Genomic DNA, 14,450 nt, shown 5'->3' on the forward strand with positions numbered 1-14,450 from the left:
ACTACTGCTGGGCTCTTAATAGATATTAATATGGTCTTACAGAGTTTATGATTGAATGAAAGATACTTGTAGCTCATTCGTAGCCCATCAGAAAAGTATGCCGCTTAGAATTTTGCTTTAAAGTGAAGAAAACCCTTCTATTGCAAAATTAGCAATGGGGATCACATTTTAAAGTATATTTTTATTTAAGAGTTCTTTTTCTTTGGAGTTTTACTTTGCAACTTAAACATTGTTAATTTCAGAGCAAGACCAGGCTGGTACTATCATGTTATCTCACTTCTTAAATTTTTTTTTCAAACAGTTTGAGGGTTGATGGGAATTTAACACATGTCTAAATCTTGCCAAACTTGCTTAACATCTAAGGTTAGATGAAAGAAACAGAGATGAGAAAAAAAGAGGTATCTGGAAAGGAACCAGTAAGCAAATATTGTTCAACTATGACAGAAGTTATAGTTAAGAAAATATTACAAAGACTATAAGAGAAATGCACAGGGTGTTACAGCAGAGGATATTGTGATTGTACATTTCATCATTAGCCAGATTTCTAAAATTATAATACAAGTCATTAGTAAAAATAATATTTTAGGCAAAAGGTCAAGGAGCAATGATTTTTTTAGTTGTATCAGTGTATTTTTATTTATCATATTTCTATACTGAATACAACTAGTCTTATCACAAAAAACTCTAAACTAGTATATATTCAGATGTACATAATGACTTGCTCATAGCTTACAACAAAAAATATATATGTAATTTTAAGGTTGTTAGTAGTGAAATATGAAAAATTTCAACTGTGACACCAGCATGATTTACTGTAACAAAAGTAACTAAGTAATTTTTAAATGTTTGTTGTTACCTATAAGAATATATCCATTATATAATACACACACACACACATTATATATATATATAAAACTTTCAGGACCTCTAATAAACAAAACTAAAAATTATAGCCTTATATATTAGTATGCAATAAATGCTATTATAGGACTTGAAAATAATTTTCTTTTCAAAGTAAATAATAGTCTCCTTAATATCTTATTCTAATAAATTCAGATTTTTATTAAAAACACCGAGAAACTGAATCATTTTAGGTCTAATGTCAGAAATTGTGAATTATTAAGGATAGAGTGAAGGATTGTTTTTGTTATATAATCCTGCAGATTTTTCAGACTACCAGATTGGTAAAGGGACCAGATATAAATGTTTTTGACTTTTGCAGGCTGTATAGTCTCTGTCTCAACTACTCAACTTTGCCGTTTTAGCATGAAAGTAGCCATAAACAATATGTAAGTTAGTAGATATGTCTGTGGTCTAATAAAACTTTGTTTTCAAAAACAGATGATTGGCTGAATTTTGCCCGAAGGGCCGTAATTTTCTAATCACTCTTTTATGAGAAAGAGGTTCATACAGTTGCTATTCCAAGCATCCTTAACATATTTTTCTTGAGATTAATGTTTCTGCTTGTTTATTTTTAAATAGGAGCACCCAGGCTGAAATGTCAAGAACTGTTGAATTATATCATGGATACAGTGAAAGATTCATCCAGTGGTGCTATTTATGGAGCTGATTGTAGCAATATATTGCTGAAGGACATTCTTTCAGTGAGGAAATACTGGTGTGAAATATCTCAGCAACAGTGGCTCGGTACGTTTTGAAGTTTATTGTTTGTGATTTTTTCCTTGTGAAATGAAATTTTGCCAGAAGAGCATTGAGAGACTATATATATCTCCCAAATGACCTCACAGTTTAACAGTACCTTGGTAAAATTAAATGGTTATAGATTTTAACAGTTTTTATGTATTATTTACTTCCTAAATTATTATCACTAATAATGTATTTGGTGCCTGCTATCAGAACTTAAATTGCAGAATTGAAAGATGCCATATCTCTCCTCAAAGGCTTGGCAGTCCAATGACAGAAAAAAACAAAGTAAACCAAAAGTTAGAAGGAAGTGAGTTCACAGATCAGTAACACCTAAACTCAACAATGATTCATAGAGTAGAAAGAAGAATACAGAGAGAGGTGTCATAAAAGGGAAAGCAAGAGAGTTTCAAGTTGGAAGAGGTGTGTTTCAAGTGTTGTAGAGGTAGTAAGACACAGAAGTATCAATTGGATTAGGCAGTTAGCAGGTTACTGGTAAGGTGCTGTGCTGTGCTTAGTCACTCAGTTGTGTCCGACTGCGACCCCATGGACTGTAGCCCTCCAGGCTCCTCTGTCCATGGGGATTCTCCAGGCAAGAACACTGGAGTGGATTTCCATGCCCTCCTCCAGGGGATCTTCCCAACTGAGGGATTGAACCCAGGTCTCCTGCATTGCAGGTGGATTCTTTATCAAAAACTACTATAATAGAATATATAGGAGTCAGTGACTTAGAAGGTAAGTAGAGTGGGATGGATGCCAGCGAGGAATTGTTTACAGTTTCTAGGTGAGAAGTACTAAGTGACCACAAAGGAAATTTGGTCAGAGACTGAAATTTTTGAGTTTATTGATTTCAGAGGTAGAGTATTTCTGGCTCTGTGTGGGCTTAGTGGGTGGGAATGGTATTTGGCTTTAACGAGGTGACTTTAAGCCAGCTGTCAAAGTCTTCTAATATAGCTGCCTCTGAAAATTTAGAAACTCAGTATTTTTCATTGAGAAGTATTCAAGGTAAGTTGTAATAACTTAATAGACATTTATCTGTATTTTTTTACTGTCAGTTTATCATTTCAAGATAAGATGTTTGTGGACTGTAAAACCATGACCTAATCGGTGCCCTGCACTGTATTCTACTGTTCCTACATGAATAAAGGTTTTCTCAGCTATTGGTTAATTTCTTATCTATCTGGGGCCTTTGCTGTTTTTCTGAACACAAAGGAAGTTGTGTCTCAAACAGGGCCTCAGAAAGCCTAGAAGCAGCCTTTGGAGAATAGGCCAGTGATGTCTAGGATACTCCAACACATCTGTCACCAAAATAGTTCAGCCTAAATATTTAGGATTTTGTACATTTTAATTATTACTTGTAACAATGGGTCTCTCTGAAAAATAGACAGTCATTCCTCTAGTCTCTGTATAATGATTCCATCATCTGGCACATTCTCTGAAATTCTCTGTATTTTTAAGGAAACTACCTCCACTTATAATAATCAGTCTTTTTGTTGAATTTTTCTAGTTAGTTACCTTCTCTGAAATTTACTTCTCTAATTGGACTTCCCTGGTGGCTCAGATGGTAAAGCGTCGGCCTACAATGCAGGAGATCCGGGTTCAATCCCTGGGTCTGGAAGATCTCCTGGAGAAGGAAATGGCAACCCACTCCAGTATTCTTGCCTGGAAAATCCTATGGATGGAAGAATCTGGTAGGCTACAGTTAGTGGGGTCGCAAAGAGTCGGACACGACTGAGTGACTTCACTCAATGAAACTCTGCTCAAGAGGTGTTTACATTCAAAATGTGTTTGGTAGAGGTGGCTATTGAAGCCATTGTTATGGATGAAATTGTCTAGGTAGAGAGCTTAATATGAGATGAGAAGATGGCCTAAGACTAAACCAACATTTCTCTATATATTTTGGAATCAGATATTAATTTCTACAAAAAGTCCTGCAGCAGTTTTATTTGGATTGTTTTGACCCTGTTGAACAATTTAGGAGAGATAGACATCTAAACAATATAGACTCTTCCAGTCCATGAGCATGATATATCTCTCCATTTATTTAGGTCATTTTAATTTATCAGCATATGCAGAATTTGTATAGTTTTGTTAGATTTATACTGCTGTAGTTGGTAAAGTTTACTGTCTTTAAATAACATTTTCTTTTCCATATTGTTCAGAAATACCATATCGATCTGGAACCTTGCTAAAATCACTCACTTATTAGGTCTAACACCTCTTTTGTTCATTCTGGGGAATTTTCTGTTTAGACAGTCATGTCATCTGCAAGTAATAGAGAGTTTTACTGAGCCATGTGGCCTGATTTCTTTTTTCACCTTATATTGGCTAAGACCTCAGTATAAGTATTTTTAATGATTAGATATGCATAACATAAAATTTACTGTTTTAACCATTTTAATGTATACAATTCAGTGGTATTAAGAATATTCATTGTTGTGCAACCATCACCACTCATTTCTAGAATTTTTTTCTTCTTCCTAAACTGAAACTCGAAGAAGGCAATGGCACCCCACTCCAGTACTCTTGCCTGGAAAATCCCATGGACAGAGGGGCCTGGTTGGCTGCAGTCCATGGGGTCGCTAGGAGTCGGACATGACTGAGCGACTTCACTATATTTTTTCACTTTCATGCATTGGAGAAGGAAATGGCAACCCACTCCAGTGTTCTTGCCTGGAGAATCCCAGGGGCAGGGGAGCCTGGTGGGCTGCCGTCTATGGGGTCGCACAGAGTCGGACACGACTGAAGCGACTTAGCAGCAGCAGCAGACTGAAACTGTATCCACTAAATAAGAACCTGCCCTACTTCCTCCTCCAGCTCTTGGCAACTATTCTGCTTTCTGTCTCTGAATTTGACTACTCTAGCTACCTCCTATAAATGAAATTCTACAATATTTGTCCTTTTCTGAATGACTTATTTCACTTAACATAATGTTCACATGTTGTAGCATTCATCAGAGTTTTCTTCTTTTTAAAGTCTTAATGATATTCTATTGTTTATATATACTACATTTTCTTTACCCATTCATCTGTCATTGGACACTTGGGTTATTTGTATGTTAGGCTTCTGTGAATAATGCTATTATAAACATGGGTGTACAAATAGCTCTTTGAGTCCTTGCTTTCAGTTCTTTTGGGTATATATTCAGAAGTGAAATTGCTGCATCATGTGGTGATTCTATGTTTAATTTTTTAACTACTCACCATACTGTTTTCCACAAGGGCTACACCATTTTATATATTCACCAGCAATGGACAAGTGTTCCAATTTCTCCACACCCTCACCAGCACTTCATTTTCTTTCTTTTTTTTGATAATAGCATTCCTAATGTAAGGTAAATATATGGGAAGTGGTATCTCATTGTAATTTTGGTTTACATTTCTTTAATGACTAGTGATGTCAAACTTTTCATATGCTTATTTGGCCATTTGTATATCATCTCTAGACAAAAGTCTATTCAAATATTTTGCCCAGTTTTTATAAGGTTGGCTGTTGTTGGATTGTAGGAGTTCTTTATATACTTTGAATATTAATCCCTTATCAGATATATGGTTTGGAAATATTTTCTCCCATTCTGTTGTAGGAAGGGGGACCCCTTCCGGGGCCCAAAAGTGGGCTCTTGTCTTAACACTTGGAAATGAATTGTCCAAGGAGACACATGTGCTGAAAAAGCAAGATATTTTATTGGGAAGAGGTGCCCAGGCAGAGAGCAGCAGGGTAAGGGAACCCAGGAGAACTGCTCTGCCACGTGGCTCGCAGTCTTGGGGTTTATGGTGATGGGGTTAGTTTCTGGGTTGTCTTTGGCCAGTCATTCTGACTCAGAGTCCTTCCTGGTGGCACAAGCATTGCTCATCCAAGATGGATGTCAGCAAGAAGGATTCTGGGAGGTGGTTCGACACGTGGTGTCACCTTTTGACCTTTCCTGAACTCTTGCAGTTCAGTTCAGTCGCTCAGTCATGTCCAACTCTTTGCAACCCCATGAACTGCAGCACACCAAGCTTTCCTGTTCATCACCAGCTCTTGGAGCTTGCTCAAACTCATGTCCATCGAGTCGGTGATGCCGTCCAACCGTCTTATCCTCTGTCGTCCCCTTCTCCAACGGACTCTTCCAGTTGGTGGTGGCTTAATAGCTCTGTGTTCCTTACCAGGACCTCCTTCGTAAAACAACTCATGCAAATGGTTGCTATGGTGTCTGGCCAAGGTGGGTGGTTTCAGTCAGTGTGCTTCCCCTAACAATTCCTTGTTGTTTAGTTACTAAGTCATGTCTGACTCTTTGCAACCCTAAGGACTGCAGCATACCAGGCTTCTCTGGCCTTCACTCCTGGAGTGAAGTTTGTTCAAACTCATGTCTGTTGACTCAGTGATGCCATCCAACCATCTCATCCTCTGTCGTCCCCTTCTCCTCCTGCCTTCAGTCCTTCCCAATATCAGGGTCTTTTCCGATGAGTCAGTTCTTCACATCAGGTGGCAGGCTGTTGGAGCTTCAGCTTCAGCATCAGTCTTTCAATGAATATTCAGGTTTTATTTCCTTTAGGATTGACTGATTTGACCTTCTTGCTGAAGAAGGGACGCTCAAGAGGCTTCTCCATCACCACAATTCGAAAGCATTAATTTTTCGGCCCTCAGCCTTCGTTATGGTCCACCTTTCACATCTGTACATGACCACTGGAAAAACCATAGCTTAGACTATACAGACTTTTGTGGATTGCCTTTAATTCTGATGATAGTGTCCTCTGATGCACAAAAGGTTTTGATTTGATGAATACAGTTTATCTGTTTTTTCTTTCGTTGCCTGTGCTTTGGGGGTCATTTCCAAGAAATCACTTCCAAATCCAATGTCATGAAACTTTTCCCCCTCTCTTTTCTTCCAAGAGTTTTAATAGTTTTTCCTCCAATATGATTTTGATTAGGAGTGGTGAGAACAGACATCCTTTCTTGTCCTGTTCCTGGTTTTAGGTGGAAAAATTCAGTGTTTGCTCATTAGCATGTTAGCTATTGATACAGGCTGAGGACATTTCCTTCTGTTCTGGTTGCTCATGGTTTTTTATCATGAGTGGTTATTGAATTAGGTTAAATTTTTTCCTGCATATATTGAGATAATCATAGAACTTTTTGTCTTAGTTTATTGATAATAGTGAGTTATGTTGATTAGTTTTTCATAGGTTGACTCAACCTTATGTTCCTGCTATATACCCTACTAGGGCATGATGTATTATCTATTTTATATATTGAATTTGAAAGTCATGGTTGTTGTAAGGTTTTTAACTATGAACTCAGTTTCTTTAATAGATGTAAGATTTAGGTTATGCAATATAGATGCAATATATTTAGGTTATATATTTCAATGATATTTGATTATTTGTTTCTTTAAGAATTTGTCCATTTCATGTAAGCTGTTGAAAGTATGAGTGTAACGTTCTTAAATATTGTCTCACTATCCTTCTAATATGCTTAGGCTCTGTTGTGATATTGCCTCTTTGATTACTGATTCTGATCTTACATTTTTAGTTCCTTCTGTTTGTTTTGGGTTTCATTTCTTCTCTAGTTTCTTAAATGTAGATCATTAATTTGAGAGCTTTTTTCCCAGTACATGCATTTAATATAATAAATTTTTCTCTAAACACTACTTTAGTCACATCTCACAAATGTTGACAATGTTGAGAGAGCAATTTATAGCATTAAATGACTACATTAGAAAAGAAGAAATATATCAAGTATATATATGTAAATATATCAATATATACCTTAAATTCCAAGTATATCAATATATACCTTAGATTCCATCTCAAGAACTAGAAAAAGAAAAATCCAAAGACTTGAAGCAGAATAACAGAAATCAATGAACACAGAAAACAATAAAGAAAAATTATAGAAACAAAAAGGTGACTCTTGGACTTCCCTGGTGGCTCAGTGGTAAAGAATCAACCTGCCAGCGCAGGAGACATGGGTTCAATCCCTGAGCTGGGAGGATCCCACATGCCACAAAGCAGCTAAGTGCATGCACCACGACTGTTGAGTGGGTGCTCTAGAGCCTGGGAGCTGCAACTCCTGAAACCCACACGCCCTAGAGCCTGTGCTTTGCATCAAGAGAAGCTACTTCAGTGGGAAGCCCGCTCACTGGAATAAGAGAGAGTGTGCTGCTCGTATCAGTGAAGACGCAGCACAGCCAAAAATAAATTTTTTAAAAAAAATAAAGATATTCTGGTTACTCATGGGCTACTCTATTCATTCTGGCTACTCTGAATACCCATCATTGCTGTGAGAAATTGTCCTTTTTCTCTGATTAGGAATCTCATGTCTTCTGTCAGTATCCATAAAACTGGTATTCTAATTTTTTTTTTTACATTTATCTGACTGCTGCTGCTGCTGCTGCTAAGTCGCTTCAGTCGTGTCCGACTCTGTGCAACCCCATAGACTGCACCAGGTCTTAATTGTGGCACATGGGATCTTCTGTCTTCATTGCGACATGTAGGATCTTTTAGTTGTGACCTGTGGGATCTTTTTAGTTGGAGCGTGTAGTATCTTTTTAGTTGTTGCATATGGGATCTAGTTCCCTGACCAGGGGTCGAACCTGGGCCCCCTGCATTTGGAGTGTGGCGTCTTAGCCACTGGACCACTGGGGAAGTCCCCTGGTATTTTAATTTGTTAGATTGCAAATAGCATAAAGTCTCAGTCTTCTCACACTTCCTGACACACTATACACACATTATTAGGCAACTAGCATAAAGCAATATAAAACTGTGGAGAACACACTGTCTCAAGTGCTTTGTTGGGCCTAGCCAAAGGAATTTAGGAATAGAGAAATTAAGTCTGACGTCTGGCTCTTAAACTGGTGTTCACATACTTTGCTGCCTATAGTTGTTCCTGTCTTTTTTTTTTTTTTTTTTTTTTTTAATGATTTTTATTTCTTTATTTTTGGTTGTGCTGGGTCCTTGTCTCTGGGGGACTTTTCTCTAGTTGTGGTGAGCAGAGACTACTTTTTAGTTGCTGTGCCTGGGCTTCTCTTCACGGTGCTGCAGAGCACAGGTTCTAGGCATGTGGGCCTCAGTAGTTGTGGCACATAGGCTTAGCTGCTCTGCAGCACATGGGATCTCCTGGTCCAGGGATCAAACCTGTGTCTCCTGCACTGGCAGGCAGAGTCTTTACCACTGATCCACCAGGGAAGCCCTGTTCCTGTATTGAAGACAGTTTAATTTATAAAGTTAAATATTGATGGGATTCTTTAACTGTATTAAATACAAATTAGTATAATTTTTAATGTTTTGTTTATGAGATTACCAAAATTTGAATTGTGGCATTTAATTAAATGTTCTGATAGTTTTCTTTTTAAAAACATAACTAATACTTTTTTTTTTTTTTTTTTTAAGAATTGTTCTCTGTGTATTGCAGTCTATATCTTAAACCTTCACAAGACATTAATAGAGTTTTGGTGGCAAGAATAATTCAAGTTGTGACCAAAGGATGCTGTTCACAGACTGATGGATTAAATCCCAAATTTTTGGATTTTTTTTCTAAGGCTATTCACCAGGCACGGTAATCTGTCTATTTTTGTTTTGTGTTGGAAATCCATCTGATCCTTTTTACAAGACTGTGTTTTATATTCAGTAACTACAATTTTTTACCAATCTTAAGAAAGCGTTGGACCTGTTATAGTAGAACTAGTGGATTCCCTAAGAAAGTGTTAGGTCCAGTACTTCCTGAATATTTAGTATGCAGAACGTGAAATAATGTTCTTGAGTTGGGAGATGTCTTGCTTTTTTAATAACAGGGAAAGCTTTATGGCCTCTTAAGTATTTTTATTTTCCCCATTTTCGAAGATAAGTATAATGCGCTAAGAATAAAATGAATTGGGGATGTGTTTTGGAAATATCAACATCTTATTGTGCTACATTACCCAATTTATAATGTGAACTATTTTGTAAGTGGTAGGTATTATGGATTAGTTTATTTTTAGACAGTGCTTTAGCAGTAGGGAGAGAGAACAGATCTCTTAGTGCCAATTAAGAACTGTTTTTTGCTGTTGCTATGCAATGCTGCTATGATTTTATTTTATTTTATTTTTTCCTGAACAAGTCTGAAAGTAAGATTATTTGGATGTCAAATTTTTTCTTTCAGTGTGCAACTTCATAACTGTCTTCAGTTTGTGCATTTTCCCCTGTTGTATTAAGTCTTTTTATTTTATGTTACAGCCAAGAAAAGAGCCCTGCAGGTCTAAATCATATCTTAGCAGCATTTATTATCTTTCTCAAGACTTTGTCTGTTAACTTTCGAATTCGAGTGTGTGAATTAGGAGATGAAATTCTTCCTACCTTACTTTATATTTGGACTCAACAGAGACTTAATAATTCCTTAAAAGAAGTAATTATTGAATTATTTCAGCTACAAATTTATATTCATCATCCAAAGGGAGCCAAAACTCAAGATAAAGGTATAAAGAAAGTTTTTTCCTATTTTGAATTTGTTTCTTCATTGATATACAAAGGGTTAAATATGAAATCTGTATGATCAGGAGGATATGATCTTCTTCTGGATTGTTATGCATGGTAATATAATTAGTCATGAGGATATCTTTCACTTTCTTAAAAAAAAATTGAAACTGTTGTAGCAAATCATATCATGCATTGCCATTTGTTTAGTACAGTTCTGCATTTATGAGGAGTACAAAGATGAGACACTGTTTCCTCTAGGAGGTGATTATGTAGTAATAATTAGGTGCTAAGAGGTGTGACACAGAGAAGGCAAGATCTTGTTTATCTACATATGTATTGCTTTTACTAGAAAAATAAAATAGATAAATATGGACTGAACCAGCTAGATGTCAGTTCCCAATGAAGATAAATACATATTGCCTCAAACCTCATAGTTATTCCAGGCTTCTGTTTGCTAGGAAAACTGAAAATAAATTACTTACCCTCCCTTCATTCCTTTAGGTTAATCTTTCACCAAGAGAGTATTGCTTGGATGGTGTAGTTCCATTCGGTAGACAAGAATTTTAGTGGGTAGAACCGGAATTCAATGAGTTCACTCATGCTTAGGCTATGTTTTGACTCTTGCTGATACTAGCTTTTAAGCCAATTCATCCTGGTTAGTATAATGACCTTACTTTATCACAACCAGCTGTGTGTGTTTTGTGCGTTCTTCTAGTATACATAGTTAGATGTATTTATAGCCATGAAATGACCATAGGTCAAAGAATACTGACTTTTCTCAGTTTTTCATCTTTCATATAGCTCTCACCAGAATGAAAATTAGGCTTATTAGGGGATGGTGTGATATATTTAGGGTTTTAGTTAAATGCATGTTTAGGATGAATTGAAAATCGGCAGATGATAAGGCTGTCAGAAATGCTAACACAGTTTTAGGCTACATTAATAGATTATATTAAGTTCTTAAATAGATTAAATTAAATTCATTAATAGATTTTAAATAGGTTCTTTGTTTGTGGAAAGTAATAGCCCCACTGTTTGTTCCTCATACTTGTTAGATCAGAATTGTGAGTATTCTGGTATGCTCATGAGATTTTGTAGAATAAGCATTTTTAAGAGACATAAGTTGACTGGAGTGAGTCTAGGGAAAGAGGAGAGATGATGTGTCTGGGTAACATGTTATTTGTACACTTGTTGAAGAAATTGGTAATGTTTTTCTGTTAAACAAAGGCATGCAGAGAAGCTGGTTCTCATATAAAAGAGGGGATGTATTAATTGTATTATTTTTTTTAAATTCTTCCATATTCTTATCAAACTTTCTCTAGCCAATTTAATCAAAATCTCAATCAAACTTTTCTTTTATTTCCTCTCTCCTCAAAGCATATACAGTTAACTGAGTGTGAGGTGGACATCATTAGGAAGTAGAGCTTGTCAAGGATATAGTCAGAGGAGCCATTAGTAGTAAATAGACTGCACCAGATGTCTTCTAATGTTTCTACCTCAACAGCTGAATGGTTTTGTGGGAGTTGGCAGTACAAATGGATTGTATATATAGATTATATTTTAATTATTTTTTAACATTACAGGTGCTTACGAATCAAGAAAGTGGAGAAGTATTTTACACAACCTGTATGATTTGCTAGTTAATGAAATAAGTCATATAGGAAGCAGAGGGAAATACACTTCAGGATCTCGTAATATTGCTGTTAAGGAAAACTTGATTGAATTGATGGCAGATATTTGTCACCAGGTATAGTAGATCTTGTCACATTTTGAAATTTCCCATTCATTTTCCTTTTTATTAGGCCTGTAAAAAGCTTATAAAATTACTCTGTACATGTTGATTCCTTTCAAAACACCATAAATATTTAGAATTGTTCTTCTAACTTACAAAATAACTATCTTGCAAATATAAACAGTAAAAACTGATGATGGACTTTTCCATTCTTAAAAAAGTTATCTAGAGGAAATAAGGTTATCCTAACCCTATATGTTTCTTTTTTTCCCTACTGATTTAAAAATCATATGGCATAAAATTCGTTATTTTAAACAGTATATATAATTCAGTGGTTGTTAGCCTTTTCACTGTGTTGTGCAACCATCACCACTAATTCCAGAGCCTTTCCATCACTGCCAAAATAAACCTTGTACCTATCAGCAGTCAGTTTCAATTCCCTGCTTCTTCCAGTTCCTAGCAGCCAGCCACTAATCTACTTTCTGCCTCTGTCGATTTGCCTGTTTTGGTCATTTCATATAAATGGAATCATATAATGTGCAGTATTTTGTGTCTGGCTTCTTTCACTAAGCATAATGTATTCAAGGTTCTTCCATGTTGTACCATGAATCAGTAGTTCATTCTTTATCACTGAATAATATTCAGTTGTAAGGATATATTACATTTTGTTTACCAGCTCATCAGGTGATGGCTTAGTGTTTTTTTTTCTCTATAGAAGAATTTAAAAAATTTTTTATTTTCAATACAATTTTTAAAGGTTATATTCCATTTACAGTTACTACATAATATTAGCGGTATTTCCTGTGTTGTAGTATGTCCTTACAAACTTCCACTCAGTAGTTTGTACACCCCTTCCCTGGTGGCTCAGAAGGTAAAGAATCTTCCCGCAATGCAGGAAATGTGGGTTCAGTCCCTGAGTTGGGAAGATCCCCTGGAGAAGGGAATGGCTGCCCACTGCAGTATTCTTGCCTGGAGAATTCCATGGACAGAGGAGCCTGGCGGGCTACAGTCCATGAGGTTACAAAGAGTTGGACACAACTGAGCAACTAAGACACCCTACTTGTAACCACTAGTTTGTTCTCTGTATCTGTGCATCTGCAGCTTTTTTATTATATTCATTAGTTTGTTGTATTTTTAGATTCCACATGTACTTGATATCATACAATATTTGTCTTTCTCTGACTTATTTCATTTAAATGCCTTCCAAGTCTATCCGTATTGCTGCAAATGGCAGACCTTTCTTTTTTAATGACTGAGTAGTAGTATTTTGTGTGTGTGGGTGTGTATCCATTCATTTCTTGATGGACACTGAAGTTGCTTGCATATCTTTCAGTTGTAAGTAATGCTGCTGTAAACATTGGTTGCATATATGTTTTCAAATTAGTACTTTTGTTTTTTACAGCTATATACCCAGGAGAATTTTACTGGGTTGTAGGGTAATTCTGATTTTAGTCTTTTGAGTAACTATCAAACTGTTTTCCACATTAGCTGCCCCAATTTACATCCCACCAACAGTGTAAAAGGGATCCCTTTTCCCCATGTCCTTGCCAGCATTTGTTATTTGTGTTCTTTTTGATGATAACCACGATAAACATTGTGACAGCGATGAGGTGATATGGTTTTGATTTGCATTTCCCTGATAATTAGCAATGTTGAGCATCTTTTCTTCTGCCTGTTGGTCATCTGCATTTCCTCTTTAAAAAAATATCTGTTCAGGTCTTCTGCCCATTTTTAAAAACTTATTTATTTATTTATTTTATTTTTGGTTGCACTGGGTCTTTGTTGTTGCACATGGGCTTTCTCTAGTTGTGGTGAGCAGGGGCTACTCTTCATTGCAGTACACTGGCTTCTCACTGTGGTGGCTTCTCTTATCACGGAGTATGGACTCTAGGTGCCTGGGTTTCAGTAGTTGCAGCACACAAGCTCAGTGAGTTGTGCAGAAAGGCCTTAGTTGCTCTGTGGCATGTGGAATCTTCCTAGACTAGGGATCGAACCCATGCCTCCTGCATTGGCAAGCAGATTCCTATCCACTGTACCACCAGGGAATTTCCCCTTCTGCCCATTTTTTAATCAGGTTGTTTGTTTGTTTGATAAGTTGTATGAGTTGTTTATATATGTTGGATATTAACCTGTTACTGGCCATATCACTTGCTAACATTTTCTCCCATTCAGTAGGTTGTATTTTTTTTTTTTTTAAACTTTACATAATTGTATTAGTTTTGCCAAATATCAAAATGAATCCGCCACAGGTATACATGTGTTCCCCATCCTGAACCCTCCTCCCTCCTCCCTCCCCATTCCATCTCTCTGGGTCGTCCCAGTGCACCAGCCCCAAGCATCCAGTATCGTGCATCGAACCTGGACTGGCAGCTCGTTTCATACATGATATTTTACATGTTTCAATGCCATTCTCCCAAATCTTCCCACCCTCTCCCTCTCCCACAGAGTCCATAAGACTGTTCTATACATCAGTGTCTCTTTGGCTGTCTCGTACACAGGGTTATTGTTACCATCTTTCTAAATTCCATATATATGCGTTAGTATACTGTATTGGTGTTTTTCTTTCTGGCTTACTTCACTCTGTATAATAGGCTCCAGTTTCATCCACCTCATTAGAACTGATTCAAATGTATTCTTTTTAATGA

The 14,450-nt window shown here is 36.6% G+C and overlaps 1 protein-coding gene across 11 annotated transcripts in view; it reads left to right on the top strand.

Annotated features, from left to right (window-relative positions):
• The window catches only part of ATM (ATM serine/threonine kinase), a 154,854-nt gene that overhangs the window by 16,116 nt on the left and 124,288 nt on the right, over window positions 1-14,450 (top strand). For 9 of the 11 annotated variants that reach the window (XM_055547803.1, XM_055547804.1, XM_055547799.1 and 6 more), the window contains 4 exons: window positions 1,483-1,647; window positions 9,012-9,177; window positions 9,834-10,072; window positions 11,657-11,820. In XM_055547803.1, coding sequence (XP_055403778.1) covers window positions 1,483-1,647; window positions 9,012-9,177; window positions 9,834-10,072; window positions 11,657-11,820 — 734 coding nt within the window. Of the gene's footprint in view, window positions 1-1,482; window positions 1,648-9,011; window positions 9,178-9,833; window positions 10,073-11,656; window positions 11,821-12,700; window positions 13,364-14,450 lie in introns of those variants that run through there. The other 2 variants (XM_055547806.1, XM_055547808.1) reach the window with 2 other exon arrangements.

Source organism: Bubalus kerabau, chromosome 15, assembly GCF_029407905.1.
Source record: "Bubalus kerabau isolate K-KA32 ecotype Philippines breed swamp buffalo chromosome 15, PCC_UOA_SB_1v2, whole genome shotgun sequence".
NCBI lineage: Eukaryota > Metazoa > Chordata > Mammalia > Artiodactyla > Bovidae > Bubalus > Bubalus kerabau.